Source organism: Hyperolius riggenbachi, chromosome 7, assembly GCF_040937935.1.
Source record: "Hyperolius riggenbachi isolate aHypRig1 chromosome 7, aHypRig1.pri, whole genome shotgun sequence".
Lineage (NCBI taxonomy): Eukaryota > Metazoa > Chordata > Amphibia > Anura > Hyperoliidae > Hyperolius > Hyperolius riggenbachi.
In genome coordinates, this window is record NC_090652.1 from 62870935 (window position 1) to 62893953 (window position 23019).

Below are 23019 nucleotides of genomic sequence, written 5' to 3' on the forward strand. Positions count from 1 at the left end.
CACTATATAGCATTCTGTGTACTGTTCTGTGTCTGCTGGGAACAGTAGTACACCGCTCGTTCAGCCACACTATATAGCATTCTGTGTACTGTTCTGTGTCTGCTGGGAACAGTAGTACACCGCTCGTTCAGCCACACTATATAGCATTCTGTGTACTGTTCTGTGTCTGCTGGGAACAGTAGTACACCGCTCGTTCAGCCACACTATATAGCATTCTGTGTACTGTTCTGTGTCTGCTGGGAATAGTGGTACACCGCTCGTTCAGCCACACTATATAGCATTCTGTGTACTGTTCTGTGTCTGCTGGGAACAGTAGTACACCGCTCGTTCAGCCACACTATATAGCATTCTGTGTACTGTTCTGTGTCTGCTGGGAACAGTAGTACACCGCTCGTTCAGCCACACTATATAGCATTCTGTGTACTGTTCTGTGTCTGCTGGGAATAGTGGTACACCGCTCGTTCAGCCACACTATATAGCATTCTGTGTACTGTTCTGTGTCTGCTGGGAACAGTGGTACACCGCTCGTTCAGCCACACTATATAGCATTCTGTGTACTGTTCTGTGTCTGCTGGGAACAGTAGTACACCGCTCGTTCAGCCACACTATATAGCATTCTGTGTACTGTTCTGTGTCTGCTGGGAACAGTAGTACACCGCTCGTTCAGCCACACTATATAGCATTCTGTGTACTGTTCTGTGTCTGCTGGGAACAGTAGTACACCGCTCGTTCAGCCACACTATATAGCATTCTGTGTACTGTTCTGTGTCTGCTGGGAACAGTAGTACACCGCTCGTTCAGCCACACTATATAGCATTCTGTGTACTGTTCTGTGTCTGCTGGGAACAGTAGTACACCGCTCGTTCAGCCACACTATATAGCATTCTGTGTACTGTTCTGTGTCTGCTGGGAACAGTAGTACACCGCTCGTTCAGCCACACTATATAGCATTCTGTGTACTGTTCTGTGTCTGCTGGGAACAGTAGTACACCGCTCGTTCAGCCACACTATATAGCATTCTGTGTACTGTTCTGTGTCTGCTGGGAACAGTAGTACACCGCTCGTTCAGCCACACTATATAGCATTCTGTGTACTGTTCTGTGTCTGCTGGGAATAGTGGTACACCGCTCGTTCAGCCACACTATATAGCATTCTGTGTACTGTTCTGTGTCTGCTGGGAACAGTAGTACACCGCTCGTTCAGCCACACTATATAGCATTCTGTGTACTGTTCTGTGTCTGCTGGGAATAGTGGTACACCGCTCGTTCAGCCACACTATATAGCATTCTGTGTACTGTTCTGTGTCTGCTGGGAACAGTAGTACACCGCTCGTTCAGCCACACTATATAGCATTCTGTGTACTGTTCTGTGTCTGCTGGGAACAGTAGTACACCGCTCGTTCAGCCACACTATATAGCATTCTGTGTACTGTTCTGTGTCTGCTGGGAACAGTAGTACACCGCTCGTTCAGCCACACTATATAGCATTCTGTGTACTGTTCTGTGTCTGCTGGGAACAGTAGTACACCGCTCGTTCAGCCACACTATATAGCATTCTGTGTACTGTTCTGTGTCTGCTGGGAATAGTGGTACACCGCTCGTTCAGCCACACTATATAGCATTCTGTGTACTGTTCTGTGTCTGCTGGGAACAGTAGTACACCGCTCGTTCAGCCACACTATATAGCATTCTGTGTACTGTTCTGTGTCTGCTGGGAACAGTAGTACACCGCTCGTTCAGCCACACTATATAGCATTCTGTGTACTGTTCTGTGTCTGCTGGGAATAGTGGTACACCGCTCGTTCAGCCACACTATATAGCATTCTGTGTACTGTTCTGTGTCTGCTGGGAACAGTGGTACACCGCTCGTTCAGCCACACTATATAGCATTCTGTGTACTGTTCTGTGTCTGCTGGGAACAGTAGTACACCGCTCGTTCAGCCACACTATATAGCATTCTGTGTACTGTTCTGTGTCTGCTGGGAACAGTAGTACACCGCTCGTTCAGCCACACTATATAGCATTCTGTGTACTGTTCTGTGTCTGCTGGGAACAGTAGTACACCGCTCGTTCAGCCACACTATATAGCATTCTGTGTACTGTTCTGTGTCTGCTGGGAATAGTGGTACACCGCTCGTTCAGCCACACTATATAGCATTCTGTGTACTGTTCTGTGTCTGCTGGGAATAGTGGTACACCGCTCGTTCGCCACTGTATAGCATTGTGCTCTGTGTCGCTGCTGGGAATAGTGGTACACCGCTCACCCGTCACTGTATAGCATTGTGCTCTGTGTCGCTGCTGGGAATAGTGGTACACCGCTCACCCGTCACTGTATAGCATTGTGCTCTGTGTCGCTGCTGGGAATAGTGGTACTGTATAGCATTTCTGTACTGCCACTGTACTGCTGCCAGTCAGCGTGTACTGTAAGGATAAGTGAAATGAGGAAGAAATCCGGTGAAAGAGGGAGGGGCAAGGGAAGAGGTGTTTCCCCTGACGGTTCACGTACAGGCCACAGGGGAGCACCCAAGAAAACCCACTCAATACCGCCCATGTTGTCCAGGACAACAACCCTCACAAATCCAAAAGAACAGGACCAGATAATTACTTGGATGACCTCTCAAGCGTCCAGCAGTGGGTTAAGCAGCACCAGCACATCACGCACGAGGTCCGAGTCCTCAGCCAGTTACAAGGAGCCAGTGGGCACAAAGCTGACACAACCGGCAGCGACACCACGCACACAACTGCCAGATAACCAGTCCGATGAATTACCTCAGGACACAATGGGGTATTCGCAGGAGCTATTCCCAGCCCAACAAACTTCCACCTTTCAAAGGTCAATGGAGGAACAGCCAGAAATGTTGTGCCTGGATTCACAACCGTTAACTGTGGGAAATGCACCGCGCACTGAAATACAAGGCGAGTCCGAAGAGGACTCGGAAACCCAAATCCCAGAGCAATTTGGGCAGGAGGGGTTGCAATTGCAGGAGGTCGGCCGACAAGATCTGGAAGACGACGTTGGAGTGTGCTGCGCAGAGGTTGTTGTGGGGAGCTCTACTCCACGGCGGTGGCCCACAATGACATATGACGAGTTTGAGGAGATGGAAGAGGAGGGTATGGACAATGTGGACAGAGACCCAGATTTTGTTTGTGAACGAGAACATCGCCGTCGTAGCAGCAGCACAGATGAGTCTGTTGAAGAACACACTGCTGCACGAGTTCGCCTTGTGCCACAAGGTAGGCGGCGCGCAATTTCAGGCACCACAAGCGTGGAAGTTCAAGTGAGAGGCAAAAGAGGAGCAAACAGAAATCGCCAGCAAGGAGGCAGGTGCTCCAAAGTCTGGGCTTTCTTTGAAGACTGCACTGAGGATGTTACCATGGCGATTTGCAAGGTGTGCAAGACCCGCCTGAGCAGGGGGAAAAATATTAACAACCTCTCCACCACCAGCATGAGCCGTCACATGCTATCCAAACATCCCACTCTTTGGGCAAACGCGTCAGGACAGGGTACCAGAAACAACACTGCCTCCCTTGGGTTCACCAGACTCACCACCAGACCCGCCTCAGCAGCAGCAGTAGCCCAGCCATTGCGTGGTTCACAACATTCACAAACATCAGACGACGCTGACACTGTCACTTTCCGGAGTAGTGCTCTTGAGGTCTCCCAGTGTTCATCAAACACAACAACCAACAGCCCTTCCGTGTGCAGCGCTACGGTTCAGTTGTCTGTGTCGGAGATGTTTGAGCGCAAGAGGAAATTGCCAGCAAATGACCCCCGGGCCGTGGCAGTAACAGCCAGCATAGCCAAGCTTCTGGCCTGCGAAATGCTGCCATATCGATTGGTGGAGACAAACAGCTTCAAGGGCATGATGTCAGTGGCCATCCCACGTTACGTGGTTCCCAGCCGCTACCACTTTGCACGCTCTGCAGTGCCTGAGTTGCATGAGCACGTGGTCAGCAAAATAACCCGAAGCTTGAAGAATGCCGTTGCCTGCAAGGTTCACCTCACCACTGACACCTGGACGAGTGCGTTCGGCCAGGGTCGATACATCTCCCTTACCGCGCACTGGGTGAACCTTGTGGAGCCTGGCAGCGATTCCTCACCTGCTACGGCACGGGTGTTGCCCACGCCACAAACAGCTGCACCGCCGTCCCTCCCACTGGATAACAGCAGCACCTACCTCTCTGACTCCTTCTCCTCCAACGCATCTCAAAGCTGTACCTCATCCGGAAACGCTAACCCAGCAGCAGTAGGATCGTGGAAGCAGTGCAGCACAGCTGTTGGCATGCGTCAGCAAGCGTTGCTGAAGCTAATCTGCCTTGGGGATAAGCAGCACACAGGGGAGGAAATTTGGAGGGGAATAAAGGAACAGACGGATTTGTGGCTGGCACCGCTGGACCTGAAACCGGGCATGGTTGTGTGTGATAATGGGAGTAATCTCATTCGCGCTTTAAGGTTGGCTAAGCTGACACACATCCCTTGCCTGGCGCACGTGATGAACCTAGTAGTTCAGCGGTTCCTGAGGACATACCCAGGCGTGCCCGATCTGCTGTTGAAGGTGCGTCGAGTGTCCAAACATTGTAGAAATTCCAGTACTGCTTCGGGGGCACTCGCCAAGATGCAGGAGCGCTTCAATCTCCCCCACCATCGCTTGCTGTGTGATGTCCCTACGCGCTGGAATTCTACGCTGCACATGCTAGCCCGCTTTTGCGAGCAGAAGAGTGCAGTGGTCCAGTACATGACGGCGCAGTACCGAGGCGCATCCGGCCAGCTGCCAAGCTTCTGTGGATCCGATTGGGCCAACATGTTGGATCTCTGCCAAGTCCTCCAAAATTTTGAGCAATCCACGTTGCTTGTGAGCAGTGACAACTCTTCAGTCAGCATTACCATACCACTGCTGTGTTTACTGAAGAGGTCGATGTTAAAAATCAAGGAAACAGCTGTCATGATGCAACTGGGGGAATCTGAAGGAGAAAACGATCAGCGTGATGGTACCAACATCAGGCCATCCGCCTCAGGGAACGCTGGCCCCAGCAGCTATGACGAAGAAGAGGAGGAGGAACAGCTGGAGTTGGAGCAGGAATTTCATGCCACCACTGACGAGGGCCAGAGCGGTGCACGTTGGACTTCCACAATTCAACGCGAATGGTCAGCAGAAGCAGACCAGGAGGAAGGTGACGACTATGATGCATCACAACAACTATCACAACGCTCACAAGAGGATGATGAGGATTCTGGTAGGACTCTGGCACACATGGCTCAATTCATGCTAGACTGCATTGAACGTGACCCACGCATTGTGCGCATTCTGGACAACACCAATTACTGGGTTTATACCCTTCTGGATCCACGGTACAAACACAATGTTCCAAAACTGCTTGAAGAAAGAGTCAGACAGGTCAAAATGGAAGAATACCAGCAGGCCCTTGTGGAGACTTTAGAGAGGAGATTGACATCCTCCCCCTCCTCTAGCCAGTTGTACGCAGACAGACTGACTTCCGCAAACCCAGGACGACCAGGAGGGCAGCAAACAACGCAAGCCGCAGCTAGTACCCAAAAGGGAATGGTATCGGCAGTGTCCTTGGAGTGGGAACATTTTCTGACACCCATGCAGCCGCAGCCCACTGAACAGCAAGCGTGCAGATCCACCTCCAACACCGATCGCCTGGAGAAGATGGTCAAGGACTACATGTCAGATGGCGTAGCTGTGTCGAACCATCCATCTGCACCCTTCAACTATTGGGTATCGAAGCTAGACACCTGGCACGAACTGGCAATGTACGCAATAGAGGTGCTGGCTTGCCCGGCAGCCAGCGTTATGTCGGAACGCTGTTTCAGTGCTGCCGGAGGCATCGTCACAGATCGGCGTATCCGCCTCTCTACAGAAAATGCAGACCGTCTGACTCAAATTAAAATGAATCAATCCTGGATTGGAAATGACTACGCAACACTCCAGGACCCCAACCAAGTAACATGACCAATGAACATCTGGGATGGTGTTGCGTTTCCGGGCCCTGTTTATTGAACCTCTCATCTGTATTACATTTATGACTGCATGGCGGCAAAAAGCATTGCTGCTATATCCGCACGCTTTTTGTCCACATGCAAGGCCTGGGTTGTTGTGTCTCACAAAGCGTGGCCTTCTCCTCCTGCGCCTGCTCCTGTTCCATCACGTCTGCTGCTGCTGGGTTAGCGTTGCCGCGTGGTCCCTGTTTATTGAACCACTTATCTTTATTACATTTATGACTGCATGGCGGTACAAAGCATGCTATCCGCACGCTTCTTGCCCTCATGCAAGGCCTGGGTTGTTGTGTCTCACAAAGCGTGGCCTTCTCCTCCTGCGCCTGCTCCTGTTCCATCACGTCTGCTGCTGCTGGGTTAGCGTTGCCGCGTGGTCCCTGTTTATTGAACCACTTATCTTTATTACATTTATGACTGCATGGCGGTACAAAGCATGCTATCCGCACGCTTCTTGCCCTCATGCAAGGCCTGGGTTGTTGTGTCTCACAAAGCGTGGCCTTCTCCTCCTGCGCCTGCTCCTGTTCCATCACGTCTGCTGCTGCTGGGTTAGCGTTGCCGCGTGGTCCCTGTTTATTGAACCACTTATCTTTATTACATTTATGACTGCATGGCGGTACAAAGCATGCTATCCGCACGCTTCTTGCCCTCATGCAAGGCCTGGGTTGTTGTGTCTCACAAAGCGTGGCCTTCTCCTCCTGCGCCTCCTCCTGTTCCATCACGTCTGCTGCTGCTGGGTTAGCGTTGCCGCGTGGTCCCTGTTTATTGAACCACTTATCTTTATTACATTTATGACTGCATGGCGGTACAAAGCATGCTATCCGCACGCTTCTTGCCCTCATGCAAGGCCTGGGTTGTTGTGTCTCACAAAGCGTGGCCTTCTCCTCCTCCTGCGCCACCCTCCTCCTGTTCCATCACGTGTGCTGCTGCTGGGTTAGCGTTACCGGTCCCTTTTCCTGGAACCTCTTATATGTATTACATTTATGACTGCATGCCGACAAAAAACATGTTACCTGTGCAAAGAAAACAGACATTTCCCGCATTTAAAAGACAGTTTTCCCTTTGAAACTTTAAAATCGATTTTCTCAAAAACTATAAGCTCTTTTTGCTAATTTTTTTTTCCTCTTGTACCCACTCCCAAGGTGCACATACCCTGTAAATTTGGGGTATGTAGCATGTAAGGAGGCTTTACAAACCACAAAAGTTCGGGTCCCCATTGACTTCCATTATGTTCGGAGTTCGGGTCGAACACCCGAACATCGCGGCCATGTTCGGCCTGTTCGGCCCGAACCCGAACATCTAGATGTTCGCCCAACACTAGTGGGCAGGTGAACTTTAAAAACTACTGTTTCTGCCCACAAAAGTGATGGAAAAGATGTTTCATCAAGATGTTGTGTCTAACAATAATAATAATAATAATAATAAACATAATCTTACTGCTAATAATAATAATAGTAGTAATAATAATTATCATAATGATAGTAATAATCACGATGGTGATGACTCAGCGAGGTGGCGGCCACCGCACATGTGGGGCGCTAGCCACACACGTCCTCAATCGCGCCCCAAATGCCAGGAGCATTCTGACCATGCGTTGTAGACATTTTTACATACTGTGCATGCACAGGTGTGCGAAGCAGGGCCATGCATGCAGATTGAAGAGGGGCGCTGTGGCTGAGTGGAAGATCATGTGATTACGACACAGGCACAGGACGGCTGCAGGGGGCTGGAAGAAGCTCCAGGCAAGTGAAACAGTTGTTTTTATTGTTTTCACTTTAGGTTCCCTTTAATCACTTCTGTACCACGTGGTTTTTTGCTGATCGGTGCTGCGTGGGTTCTCCAGCCCGCAGCACCGATCAGATAGCAGCTAGGCCGATCAGACTTTCCCCCTTTTTTCCCCACTAGGGGGATGTCCTGCTGGGGGGGGTCTGATCGCCGCCGGCTGCTTGCGCTTGCGGGGGGGCTCTTCAAAGCCCCCCTCCGCAGCGCTTCCTGGCCTCCTTCCCCTTCCCTCCCTCTCCCTCCCCCTGTGAGTGGCGCAGGACGGATTTCCATCCTGCGCCTGACGGGATAGGCTTTAGCCTATCAGATGCCGGCGATCCCCGGCCAATCAGAGGCCGGGGATCGCCGATCTCCTCTATGGCGCTGCTGCGCAGCAGCGCCGTGTATATGTAAACACCGGGGAAGATCTTCCCCGTGTGTTTACATTTACCCTGCGAGCCGCGATCGGCGGCTCGCAGGGTGTTCACGGAGACACCCTCCGTGAACTGACATGGAACGGCCGCTCCTACGAGCGGCCGTTTCCATGGAATCCACTTCAGGATTCAGGGGCGTACTTAAGCGTACGCAGAATCCTGAAGTGGTTAAACTTTGTGCACATGTATGAGGACTGTTGCCTGGCAGGGGACGGGACTCGATCCCTCCGGCAACCGTGCAGAGCTGAGGCTTTAAAGATGCATTGCTAGCTTCCAGGCTATGGACGAGGTAGGAGAGCTGATGGAGAAGCATAAAGTTATTATTATTTAGTATTTATATAGTGCCGACATCTTCCCCAGCGCTGTACAGAATATATATATAGTCTTGTCACTAAATGCTCCCTTGGGAGGAGCTCACAATCTAGTCCCTACCATAGTCCTATGTCTATGTATGCATAGTGTAGTGTATGTATTGTGTAGCCTATTAACTTATCTGTATTTTTTGAGGATGTAGGAGGAAACCGGAGTGCCCAGAGGAAACCCACACAGACACAGGGAGGACATACAAACTCCTTGCAGATATTGACATGGCTGGCATTAGAACCGGGGACCCAGGGATGCAAGGCGGGAGCGCTAACCACTACGCCACTGTGCTGGCTCTTGGGTGGTGCAATAGAACAATGCCCACAGCCAGCATTCATCTGAGATGAGCTGTACATGAGATGAGCCAACAGGGTTGTCAGGGCTGCCCCCCCCCTCCCCTGACTGTGCACCATATTGGTTAGAAATGGTCCTGTGATTTATGACTTAAGAACTAGAAAGTAAGTTCACTGTAGCTTCACAGTCAGTGTCTGTCACTCAGGTGCCCCCACATAATACTGTGCTGAGAAAGGTGGACATAAAAATGTTACTCGTTATTTTCTACTTCTTAACTGTTTCCATTGTTGTCTTTACTTACCTTCTGCTTACTGTTATAACCTGCAAAATAAATGAATGAATGAATGAATTAATTAATACATACAGTACATGTATACATTCACATACACATATACACACACACAGTAAAAAGCATGTGAACCCTTTAGATTTATATGGATTTCTGCACAAATTGGTTATAAAATGTGACCTGATTTTCAGTCACAACAATAGACAATCACAGTCTGCTTAAACAAATCCCACAAAAATAATTAAATGTCCCCATGTTTTTATTGAACACACCATGTAAACATTCACAGTGCAGGTGCAAAAAGTATGTGAACCCCTAGACTAATGACATCTCTAAAAGCTAATTGGAGTGAGGTGTTATCCAGTTGGAGTCCAATCAATGAGATTAGGTTAAAGGTATTGGTTACAGCTGCCCTAAAAAAAACACACACACACACCAGTTTTGGGTTTGCTTTTCCCAAAAAGCATTGCCTGATGTGAATGATGCCTCACACAAAAGAGCTCTCAGAAGACCTACGATTAACAACTGTTGACTTGCATAAAGCTGGAAAGGGTTATAAAAGTATATCCTACACACATACAAGAAAGCTTGCATAATTTAACTTTATCAGTTATCCATTAAAAGGTATTACTTTTACAAGACTTTGTTTTTTTTTCTACCTACATAAAAGTATATCCAAAAGCCTCGGATCAGCTTATTTCTAGAGATGCTCAAATCCGTATCTGGATCAAAGCCAGATAGTTGCTAATCGGATTTCATCCTGTTAATTGCAATCACCCGTGCAGGCTGGGCGGGGTGGTCAATCTTACCTAGCTGATGTCTTCTTAGGTCCGTCCCTCGGCGCCTCCCACGATGCGTTCCACGCGGTGGTCACGTGAGTACAAACACTTCCTCCTTCAACCAGGAAGAAGGAAGTGTTTGTACTCACGTGACCGTCGCATGGAACGCATCGTGGGAGGCGCCGAGGGACGGACCTAAAAAGACGTCAGCTAGGTAATTTTGACCCCCCCCTCCCAGCCCGCACAGGTGATTGCAATTAACAGGATGAAATCCGGATAGCAACTATCCAGCTTTCACCCGGATACGGATTTGAGCATCTCTACTTATTTCAGCGCTTGGCTCTGAGAGCCGAGTGCCGAAACTGGGAGCCCCATGGCAGCAATGCTATGCTGCGTGGGGTGCATAGCGGTAATTCGGGGCTCTGGCGGCCGCCAGATCCCGAATTACATCTCCCTCCGAGTTACGACAACTCGGAGGGGGAATAGTATTTAACGCCGCCTCGGTATTTTGTGGCAACGGTGAAAGTCGTCATTCGGCTCTCACCGCACTGAACTGAGCGGAGCTGAAATGACATGCACCCCAAAAGCCTTGCTGTTCATCAGTCCACGGTAAGACAAATTGTCTACAAATGGGGAAGGTTCAGCACTGCTGTTAACTTCCCTAGGAGTGGTGGTCCTGTAAAGATGACTGCAAGATAAGTAAAACACTAAACAAGAATGGAGAACAGAGGACGCCAATGCGGTCCAAAAAACACATTGCTGCACGTTGTAAGTTTGCAAAAGAGCACCCGGATGTGGTAACAGGAAAAAAGGGCGCCGGCAGCTAGTGGACAAAAATGGCGCCGCCATTCACTCCCATAATAAATATCGTTTAACCTCCCTGTCGGTAAGCTCACGCTGAGCACGGGCTATGCCGCGCAGGAGGATTTCTCAGGCCCTGCTGGGCCGATTTGCACACTTTTTTTTTGCAACACGCAGCTAGCACTTTGCTATCTGTGTGTGCATTCTGATCACCGCCGCTCCACGCCGATTAGCCACCGCCACTTGCCGCGCCGCCCCCCCCCCCCGACCCTATGAGGGGTTGATCGGGACGTCGGCGACGTCATGCCGCCCGTCGCCATAGTGACGGGGGAAGCCCTCCAGGAAATCCCGTTCTTTGAACGGGATTTCCTAAACGGAGATCGCCGGAGGCGATCAAAGAGGGCGGGGGGATGCCGCTGCACAGCAGCTATCATGTAGCGAGCCCTGGGCTCGCTACATGATTTTTAAAAAACAAAATAAAAAAAAAACTGCTCTGCTGCCCCCTGGTGGTTTTTAATAGACCGCCAGGGGGGTTAATGGAAAAAAGGGCGCCGGAGATAAATAACGTTTTACAAATGGCGCCCGGAGATTTTTAATGTTTTATAACTGTGCTTGTGATGATTTAAGTTTAGAAAATGTGCCCGTGACGAATAACGTTTATAAAAATACTAAACATATTTATTGTATTTAACTAAAACATTATTTAAAATGTTATCCCTTAATGTTTGTAAAACATTATTATGCTGTCCCCACTGGGATACAGGGAAGCAATCCGCAGTGATAGCCTGACGGGTGAAGGGAGGGGAAAAAATTCACAATTTTATAATTTTTTTGAGTCTAAAAAACTTTTTTTTCAAAAACTACAAGGTCTTTTTTGACTTGTACCCACTATTCTCCTTAACATACTGTATGTAGCAATTTTGGTGTCAATAGCATGTATGGGGGCTTTGTTATTCACTGCTAAAATCGGCACAAAGTTATGCGAAAATTACGCAACATTTTATGCAAAATCAATTGCATTTACAAATCGTAATTATGTATAAGAGGGAACAGCAAAAATGTATGCAAAATTTTGCGTAATTAGCTGATTACATTAATCACTAGTCAGAAATTACTCCTGACCATTGTGCACGTCTGATCTGAAACTACAGGAAACGTTTGGTTTAAGTTGTTGCTGGCAAAGGAGGTTCAACCAGTTATTAAATCCAAGGGTTCACATACCTTTTCCACCTGCACTGTGAATGTTTACATGGTGTGTTCAATAAAAACAATGTAATCGTCTCTGTGGTATAAGTTTAAGCAGACTGTGATTGTCTATTGTTGTGACTTTGATGAAGATCAGATCACATTTTATGACCAATTTGTGCAGATATCCATATAATTCCAAAGTCTTCACATACTTTTTACTGCTACTGTACTTTTTACTGCTACATTAACTAAGATGTTAAAGGGGGTTGCAGGGGCAAACCCAGGATTTTCAAGGGGGGGATTCCTGAAAGGTCTCTCTCAGCCACACACAATACAGTATAGTATAATAATATGGTAGGACATCATGCTGGGTACACATAATGCAATTTCCCATCCAACTGACAGGACTTGACTGTTATTTCCTAAATGTCCGTTCTGCTCCCGATCGACAACTGGATTGATCAGGAGCAGTTTGGATACAGATAATAATGAGGACAGCCGACATTGCTAATGAAGGGGAAAGTGAAGCATTCAAACAGCAGGACACAGGGCTGTGCTCATACCTGACCCTGTTAAGTTTCCCAGAGCTGCTCCAGGCTCTGTACACACACTGCTGCTCCATGCTCTGTACACACGCTGCTGCTCCATGCTCTGTACACACAGTACTGCTCCATGCTCTGTACACACGCTGCTGCTCCATGCTCTGTACACACACTACTGCTCCATGCTCTGTACACAGGTTGCTGCTCCATGCTCTGTACACACATTGCTGCTCCATGCTCTGTACACACACTGCTGCTCCATGCTCTGTACACACACTGCTGCTACATCCAAAGTCAACTGTACCAAGGAAAGAAAATGGGCAGTGCTGTGAGCTGCAGGATGCCTGCAGATATTCTGCTGTCTCAACTTGGGCCTGTCCCTAGACACTGCACTGGCCCTGGTCTGAGGGGGGATTCTAGGCAGCTGTAATCCCCCTCCCCCCCCCCTGTGTTTGCCTATGCGTTGTATCATCCAAAAAAAACAAAAAGTAGCAAAAAATAGAGTTCCCCAAAAATATATGTAAACCCCTTTTTTTCCCCTAAAATAGGTTCTTATATGTCCTCCGTTTTTGTTTTTTTGTTTTTTTCTCTTTACCTGGTCTTTCCCTGACTGCAGGAACTGTGGATTTAAAAAGAAAAGGGCAGTGATGTCACTTTTGACATCACAGAGAAACAGTAAAGATGGAAACCAGCAGAAATATTATTTTCTTTTCTTTTTCATATCACATTTCTCCTAAATCTGACAGTGAAGACTAAAAACAACAGAATAGGCAGGCTAAACACGTAATTTGTTATTTAATATGAAGTTTCATCCTACTTTAAAATACAGCAACAACCGTGTTCCCATAGTGCCGGCTTCTGCTGATGATGCAATCAGCAGAAGCCAGCATTAGAGGAGCAGTGAAGGAGAGGCGAGGTCTCTGATCGCTGCTAGTGCTGATGGATGAGGTGAGCCACACTACTTATACTGATGCATGGGGAGCCGAAGAGACATGCGGTGAGCAGAGGAGGACACGGAAGGACAGAAGGACAGCAAAGGAGGACATAGAGGGAACAGCAGGGGGCACGCCGGGAGCAAAGGAGGACACAGGGGGAGAGAAGGGGACACATGTAAAGCAAAAGAGGACATGTGGGCAGAAGGGGATACATAGGGAGACAAAGAGGACACTCATGGGGAGTAAAGAAGGACACGGTGGACAGAATGGGACACATGAGGAGAGCAAAGGAGGACTCAGGGGCACAGAAAAGGAGACATGGGGAGCAAAGGAGTACACAGGGGGACAGAAGGGGAAACACAAATGGAGCAGAGAAGGACATAGGTGGGCAGAAGGGGACCCATGGGGACAGAAGGGGACACAGGAAGACACATGGGGACACAGGAAGACGCATGGGGAAACAGAAAGACACGTGGTACACAGAAGGACACATGGGGGGCACAGGAGGATACAATAATTGGGGAAGAAGATCTACAAGATGCTCCTGGACCATGAATGCACCAAGTTTAGTATAATTTTTTCCCTGGTTTTTGCCCTCTAAACCTAGGTGCATCTTATAGTCCAGAGCATCTTATATGCCGAAAAATACGGTAAGTGGTACATGCTGCTGGGTCACGGAGAAGCAATATCAGGGAGTTTTAGATGGAAACAGGAGGCAGCGCGCTGGTGTGACAGGTGGTGAGTAGCTCCACTGTGAGTTCTCTGTAGGGGCCCCGCGAGAGTACTATTAATTGGAGAGAGACCTTAAGGGCCAATCAACAAGCTCTGGGAGCCCAGGAAGAATTAATATGCTGAAATTCATAAAAAATCTGATTACAGTGAGTGGCAGTAATAGATCTCTCTTTTGGGTTAATCAGGTGGCATTCAATGAATGTATGGTCACCTTCAGTGCTGCTGTGATCTTCTGCCACAGCGATGCCACAATGCTATGTACAGTCATAAGAAAAACAAAGCTCAAGACCTTTCAGATGTAAAATTTTACATATCAGGAAATATTTCAAAATCATGCGGTCCTTAGTAACCCTTACAATTAAGTAAATACAACTTTAAATAAGCGACAATTTGAGACACATCAGAGGTGCCAAGCGTGTCTCGGACCTACAGTTGTATGATACTCCTGTTGTTTAATGCCTGATGAAGCGAGATTCTGCCCGTGAAATGCCTTGCAGTTATTGTTCGTGGAGTATGTAAATAAATTGCCTTTTTGTTACTTACGACAGCATCGAGTCTGTTTCTGAGTGGTCGGTCCACCGCCGCCACCTGAATATTTTAAACATTTTATCGTATTTTATCCTTTTGGCGCCTCTGTACTTTCAACTGATAGGTGCAAGTTGGAAGGAGAAGCCATGACAACATAAGGAAACTGATAGGTGCAGGCTGGATGGAAGAGGCACAGCAGCAGCACAAGGATGCTTAGGCTAGAAGAAGGCAGTGCATCAGCATGTGGGTACTGGTGGGTGCAAGCAAATGCTAAATATAAGAGAAAAGCTCCAAAATATTTTTACGTTTAATGATGTTTTTGAGATCTTGAAGTTTTTTCCCGGATGCAGTGGGTTTGCTGGACTGAATTGGATATTTGTCAGATTTGCTGGTGCTAAAAAGCATGAGATCCTTGGCAAATGTACCAATACTAGGCTGTTTCTCCAAGATCTGATTCTTCTTCTCATCACTGTTGTCTTCCATGCCATCTATTATCACAATTACATTATCCTTTCCTGTAGAAAGATTAAAAAATGTTAAAAAGCATCCCAAGTTATATCTACAAACCAAGGGGCTGGTAAATCTCGTGTCCCACACCTTCTAGATTATAAGTCAGGTGGTGCTTGGAACTCTTCCCCTCCTATTTTATCTCCAACTCTTAGATTTAAGCCCAATGGGACTGGGTCTCCTTTCCTTGCTATAGTCTCCTTTATTCTACCGCATGTATGAAAAAGGGGCGCAAGAAAAAATGGGCATCTGTTTTTGGTAATACTATTATCATTAATATCTACCAATATTTTTTTCATTTTTGAAGTGTAAATACTGTAAATTATTGTAATAAATATTGATTTATTTTAACAATATTTTACTACAACTTAACCTAACCCTACTCTCACAGAAAACCCTTCATTCATGATATCTAACCCTAAAACCCTTCTTCTTGACACCCTAAAACTCCCTTCCTGATGCCTAACCCTAAAACACCCTTTCCTGATGTCTAGCCCTAAAACGCCCTGTCTAACCTTGTAATTTTGAAAATGGTAACTTTCAAAAAATAATCATTTCTAAATAGTAACATTAAAAATGTCAAAAACTATAATGTTCTAACTTTGAAAATGATAAAAAAAATTCAAAAAGTATCACATTGTAATTTTCAAAATGATAATCATAGCATCCAATTTTCTGCTTTGGGCGCCTTAGAGCTGATATTTGCATTAGCGCCTATGGGGCGCCCACATTTTTGATTAGCCGCAGGTGCCCAAATTTCATGCTTTGGTTTTCCCCACCTCTTAGATGATAAACTCAATGAAACAGATTATTCTTGGCCTCCTTCTGGGACCAGTGTACCCTGACTATTTTGACTGAAAGCTCGATAGTGAAGGGTCTTCTTTTCCTCATACCATACCCTGTGGTCCCACGTATCTTATATTTTAATTCTAATAGAGTTGAGTGTCATTCCCTTCCCTCCCTTTAATGTATCTTGTAATCTTCCACCTCCTAGGTAAGCATCTTCCCTCCCTGCTCCATCCTACGTTCTCTCACTTCTTTGATTGTGAGCATGATGGATCAGAGTCCTGGTCCACTCCTTCGCTATCAGGGGAGGACTGGCCCAGGGGGACGGGGGGCAATTGCCCCCCGGGCCGCCCGGATCTTAAGTAATTAGGGCCGGCCGCTGCTATACGCAGCGGCCGCAGACATACCACAGGTGACAGGTTCGCAGTGTGGATCGCAACCTCACGCGATATTTCCCGGCAAGTTGAAGTATCCAATCAGAGAAGGGGCTGAGGCGGCCGGCCGTGGTGTGTCCTTGTGCGTGGCTGCGCCTGCGGTGGATGTGAGCGGCACAAGGACACAAATAGCTTAGGTCCTCTCCGGCCCGGTGGGTTGACCCTGCTTGACTCCGCCCCCCGCCTGGTGCCATTGCCGCCCGCAACGTGCTGCTGTGCCTGCGGTGTCGTCGGAGTGAGCTGTCTCACTCTCCAGCTTTCTGTGCTGGGGGGGGCTGGGGGCCTGGAGCTGTGGCTACGAGTGGCTGGCTGGAGGAGTCGGACATAGTCCTCCCCTGTGCTGCTGTGCCTGAGGTGTCATCGGAGTGAGCTGTCTCACTCTTCAGCTTTCTGTGCTGGGGGGGCTGGGGGCCTGGAGCTGCGGCTACGAGTGGCTGGCTGTCCTGGCTGGAGGAGTCGGACGCTCGGGGGGGCTGGGAGTCGGAGATGCCACCTATAGCTGCTTGCTGCTGTGGAGAAGGAGGAGGTGTAGGACTGAGGAGGCAGGAGGATAGAGGAGGTCGGGTCCAGGTTGCCAGAGGAGAAGGTGTTTTTTATAAATTTTGTTTCTGTACTTATTCTCCCTTCTTGTCACTGAGTTACTCACACTTTGCTGCCTGCCTGCTACTGCTGTCAAATTCAATTCTCTGCCCAGGCCAGTGCCCTCTGAGGTTTTTTTTGTGTGATAATCATCTCCATTCTGACCCTGGCCTGAGGGGGAAAGTTTTTTCTTCTTGTGGTGTGATTGGCAGCAGGGGAGGGGGGAGGCAGGCAGTTAGGCACTGTCAAACAGGTAGTTGGAGGGGGGGGGGGTAGGTGTCAGACAAGTAGTTTGTATGGTGGGTGGGCAGGAGTGGGGTTAGGCATCACCAGGTAGGTAGGTGTGTGTGTGTGTGTGTGTGTGTGTGTGTGTGTGTGTGTGTGTGTGTGTGTGTGTGTGTGAGGGTTGTTTAAAGGAGTTATCAGGCATTTTTAATGAAATAAGTGCTACTTACCCGGGGCTTCCTCCAGCCCCACGCTCCCAGCATGTCCCTCGCCGCAGCTCTGCAGTCAGCCATTCGCTGCTGCTGCCTCACAGTCCCCGGTGATGGCACCAGTCCGACCTGGATGTCGGCCTGTACTGCGCCTGTGCGAGCAGCACTGTCAATCACCGCCACGTGGACCGGATTGTACTGCGCAGGCGCAGTAGTTCTGCGTCTGCACAGTACGCTCTGGTCCATGTGGCAGTGATTGACAGCGCCGCTCACACAGGCGCAGTCGGCCTGACGTCATCGCCGGGGGCTGGGAGGCAGCGAACAGCTGACTGCAGAGCTGCAGCAAGGGACATGCTGCGAGCTTGGGGCTGGACGAGCCCTGGGTAAGTAGCACTTATTTTCATAAAAAAAAAAAGCCTGATAACTCCTTTAAGGTTAGGCATCAGACACAGACAGGTAGATTGTGCAGAGAAATAGGGTTAGGCATCAGGTACATAGTGTGTGTGTGTGGCTGGCAGGGCCGGGCCGAGGCATAGGCTGGAGAGGCTCCAGCCTCAGGGCGCAGTGTAGGAGGGGGCGCACAATTCATTCAGCTATCATTCCTAATTGTGTATGAAACAGAAAGAAATAAGAAAAGGGGATACATGGCAGTGACTACAAGCCAGATAACTAGATATTAAGGTGTTGGGGAGGTTGTGGGCCCTGTGGCCCTCTTAGTCTAATAGCAATCAGTGTGTGACGGCTGGGGTGGGAGGGATGGAGGGGCGCACTTTGGTGTCTCAGCCTTGGGTGCTGGAGGACCTTGTCCCGGCTCTGGTGGCTGGGGCTGTTAGTCATCACAATTTGAAGACTTGCACACAAGAAAGATATGGCTTTGGGCTGGGGATGCCGTGAAACGGGCCTCTAATTTGTGTTGTCCCCCCAGGCCAAATGGTCCAGTCCTCCCCTGTTCGCTATTCTGTGTTCCCTCATCTCTTAGATTGTAATCTTGATAGAGCATGATTCTCTACCTTGTCTTTCTGCATCCTGTGTTCTCCATCACCTAGATTATACGCGGGAGAGTGCAGGACCTCTTCTCCTCTTGCTTTGCAATTGTTTGTCTTGCATTTGTTATCTATACCTTTTAATAATTAACGGTGCAGTTTGAAAAAAAAATATTTCCATTCTATATCAAAAAGGAAAATATTTAAAAAGGCATCATAGCAGAATTTAGATTGGGTTCCTTGCCTCAGACACATTTGAGCCTCTTCCATAATACCTATAAACAGATATGGTGGTTTACTGGCAAATGCTTTCAACCTTCAGCACTAGAGTCCTAGGTTCAACTCCTGGCCAAAACTCTGTTTGCATGGAATTTGCGTGCTCTTTCTGCATTTTACGTAGTTTTTCCAGTGTCAGGGACCTTGACACTAGTTGAAAATGTGGCGCTTTTCTGAGACTTGCAGGCAGACCAGGCACAGTGTGGACAATCATGCTAAAACTGCAAGAAACAGCACTGAATGCTGCACAGCCAAGGTTTAAATAACACAGACCTTTGTGCTAGTGCTGGTATAGTGATAGCTCACTGAACAAATATCTGTGTTTGTGAACCCCACACACTAGTGTATCTGAGAGAGAATCAGAAAGAAATAACCTGTACAATCTTAGAGGTCTAAGGACAATGGCATGGCATGAGACAGTACTGGAATACGGGGTGTGCACGGCTCAGTGAAAAAAGGCGCTGGTGGATAACAAAATCTGGCAACGATAAACAATGTTGTCAAACTTGCTTAACGATAAATACCATTGTAATTACAGACGAGAAATAATAATGAAAAGATACTAATGTTACATATTGTGACGTAATTCAACAATGCAGCTTAACCCAACCCTATTCTCACACAGAACCCTCCCCTGGTGGTGCCTAAACCTAACCACTCCCCTGATGGTGCCTAACCTTAACCAACCCCCCGGGGTTGCCTAACCCTAACTACCCCCCTGGTGGTGCCTAACCCTAACTACTCCCTCTGCAAAAACACCCTTTTACACATAAAAGCGATAATATCTTTGAAAACGTAAAATCTGTACATACAAACAAAATAATATGACAAAAACTATAACGTTACAAGCTTCTAAAATGATAAAATACTTCAAAAACTCGAATGTTCTAATGTTGTTAACGATATTTATTGCGGCGCCCTTTTTTAGCCGTGTTGACAGTAATTGCATTAAAGTCTATGGCAGTGCCCTTTTCGTCCGCCCTCAGCCGGCGCCCTTTCTTCCTGCTACTAACATTAGTGGCAAATGTAACATTCAGTTTTCTGCTGTACCTAACAAAAACATACTGGTAAGCTAACCGGCTTCTCCCCAAACTGGATCTAGATTATTACTGGTAAGGCTGTTAGACCTTGAGGACTAGTTAGGGAGTGGGATATGCTTTACTCACTGCATGCTGTAAAGCACTGAGTGCTATATGTATAGTATTAAAGATACAATATGTAAAACTTGCCATCCTGTGGGGGATAGCATGTCTTTAAGCACTGCTAATATCAGTACATCTCTTTTAGGCTGCTTTCACAGTGAGACGTTACAGGCGCACGTTAGTGCAGCCTGTAACGCAGCCCCACTGCACAGTAATGAAAAATCAATGGGCTGTTCACAGTGCCCATGTTGCGTTACATTGTAACGCAGCACATCCGTTGAGAGTGCTGCATGTTGTGCATTATGCGCGGCTAAGCAGCGTTAGACTGTTTGCACATGCTCAGTAGTTTTGGGGAGGAGTGGAGAACGGCCAGGCACTTGGCTAATTAATATTCACTGCACGGTGTGACATGCAGTGTTTACTTCCTGGAGCGGCCGCTCTGTGCGGTGATTGGCCGGGCGGGACCACGTGATGCCGCATGCGTCTAAGAGTATGCATCACGGCATCATGGACGCCAGAGTGAGCTGCACAATGCGGGTCACTCTGACATCCACATCAGAGAGCACCAGGCGTTGCGTTAGGGGCACGTTATGTGCCCTATAACGTCCCCTAAACGCAACATCCTGGTGTGTAAGTAGCCTTAATGTCCTTTTCCAATGAGAAACAAATGAGGCTTGGTCATATAATGATGTAAAATGTTCCCTCACCAAGTTTTTCAGATAAAGTCTTCAGTTCTTCATCGTACAGAGAGTCAGGCACATCCGTGACATTCAGTATTCCGTTCTGCTTTGCATGATAGAGAATGGCGAATTTGCACTGGCCAATGCCATCTGTGAAGTTTTGGGTGGTGGTGGAGATATGGATTGGATGAACATCGCTCACCACTGCTGACTCAAAGAGAAAATCAATCAACCATTCATAGCAGCTTGGGTGATCTTTTGAGAAAATTCCAACCACTACATTCTTCTGACACATCTTCTGTCTGATGTGATGCGATGTTTGGACAATGTAGACCTTACTCCCAGCACCCAAAGAATATGATGCTGAGTATTTCCTGGTAAATACAATAAAATACATAGTAAAATCTCACAGTTGTAAACATCACAATACAGGTAATACGCAATAAGACACACAATGGCAGATCTTACACAAGTAATTGAAGTTCACATTATTATGTGGACAGAGTGCATGGTTAGGTAGGATACACAAGAAGAGAGGGCCCTGCCAAAGGCTTACTTATCTAAAGTGAGGGGGTGGTGAGTGACACGATAGGAGGGGGGCTGCATCAAGAGGTTCCAGGCAGAAAGAGGTAAACCATCGGTGAGGTGGGGTAGGTCTCCTTGAAGAGGTGAGTTCTGAGGGCTTGCTTCTAAGAGCTAATAAATAATGTAACCGGCAATATCCCTTTGGTAATGCAATGTGTTTATTTTAGACATACACCATGAAGCCAACATTCCAACTTCATCAAAGATCCATTTATCAAGGCAAGTATTGATCTAAGCCAAGTTTGTCTTCAGAGTTTGGCACACTTAGATACTGTGAATTTTCCTTGGTGCTCTGCACCTTTCAGACACTTGCTGGACTGCGATGTGTACTTCACGATCGGCTGCTGCAGAATGTAGGACCCTTAATGATCTCTAAACGTTGGCTTCATGGTGTATGTCTAAAATTAACACTGCATCAATAAAGGGATAGTGCTGGTTATATTATTTATAAGCTCTACAATTTTTATGAAAAAGTAAGCTACTGACTGCTCCTGTTGCTGCCCTTCGGATGGTGCAAATAGTTCCAATTAACAGAATCAACGACCCCAGTATCGCAAGAAGCAAAACTTTACCTGGCTGTGTGCGAGGAGTGGGCCTTGACAGAGAGGGTTAAGTTATCTGTACCACCCCCTCTTGTCTTGGTGCTGCATGTTGCCCTCCATCCTACTGACACTTCCTCCTTTACAGCCAGTACTTCCAATGTGAAGGAGGAAGTGTCAGTAGAATGCAGCACAGCATGGTACACAGGGGCAAGATGAGGTGATGCAAGTAATAAAGTACTCTTGTACCAATGTTTTAAGACTTGAAAAAAAAAAGTATCACAACACAACTCACCTACTCAAGGATCCCTTCGCTGTTTTTTCCCCTGTCAGCTCTCCCTTTCCACCACAGTGGCCCCCCTGTATCTGCCAGCATCTTCACCGCTATGGTACTGGCCAGGAAGTAACCCAAAAGTACTTCCGGGTCAGCACCATAGCGGTGAAGATGCTAGCAGCTACAAGAGGACACAGTGGCAGAATGGGAGAGCTGGCAGGTTGGAAAAGTCAGGAAAGGGATCCAGGAGTATACAGGAGTAGGTGAATTGTGCAGCGGTGTGATCAGGGAGGATAACTGCCATTTCCTCCCCACCCATATTTGACATTCTAGATTTCAGTTGATTAGAACGGGGATCCCTGGGGGCACTGGACTGAGAGAATGGTGCTGTGACATGTGACTTATGTCACAGCACCATTCAAACAATGGCACATAATCAATCCCCCTCTCATTTCAGGGGTACTTTAACCCTCTCTGTTGCAGGCCCACTCATTGCACACACACGGGTACAGATTTTAACTTTTCACAAAATTTTGCTCACTCATCCCTGAGAGACAGCATTCTATTTCTTATATGGTGGGCCATGAGAAGTAAACAAATATTTGAATGATACTCTAATATCAACAAAAGGCACTAATTCACTTAAAATCTTTGGACAACCACCTTCTTTTATGATCTTTTAGTGAACAGTTAGAGGTTTGTTAACTTCCAAAAGTCCTGGCTATTAGGTGAACAAGGCTGCTGATTATTAGGACTAAATGGCACTTGATGGAGCCCAACAGATAGGGTCAGGATCGCTGGGCTCACTTCACTTATAGTGGTCCGGCAAACACTCACAAGGTACACTGCTCAGAGACTGCTGGACCCCTTTGTTTGTAAACGGTACATATAAAAGATATAACATTACTTTTGTACAGTTCTGATCCAGTTCTGTATCATGATTAAAGAAGAGACTTAAAGTTTTAAAAGCTTGCAAAAAACATGTACAATAAGTCATAATGTTTGCTGGTTTAAAATCAACATATCCAAAGCGAGTTGTTTCAGCGCACAACACTCAGCACCGGATGCTGAAACTAGGTGCCCCATAGCATCAAAGTAATGCTGCGAGGGGCATGCAAGATTAATGCGGGGCTCCAGCA

The 23019-nt window shown here is 47.6% G+C and overlaps 1 protein-coding gene across 2 annotated transcripts in view; it reads right to left on the reverse strand.

Annotated features, from left to right (window-relative positions):
* Nucleotides 1–23019, reverse strand: part of LOC137525534 (uncharacterized) — a 34241-nt gene that overhangs the window by 3573 nt on the left and 7649 nt on the right. For both annotated transcript variants that reach the window (XM_068246665.1, XM_068246666.1), the window contains exons 3-5: nucleotides 20510–20856; nucleotides 14967–15176; nucleotides 9169–9188 (exon numbers count right to left, since the gene is read on the reverse strand). In XM_068246665.1, coding sequence (XP_068102766.1) covers nucleotides 9169–9188; nucleotides 14967–15176; nucleotides 20510–20777 — 498 coding nt within the window. In that variant the 5' untranslated portion in view covers nucleotides 20778–20856. The remainder of the gene's footprint in view (nucleotides 1–9168; nucleotides 9189–14966; nucleotides 15177–20509; nucleotides 20857–23019) is intronic.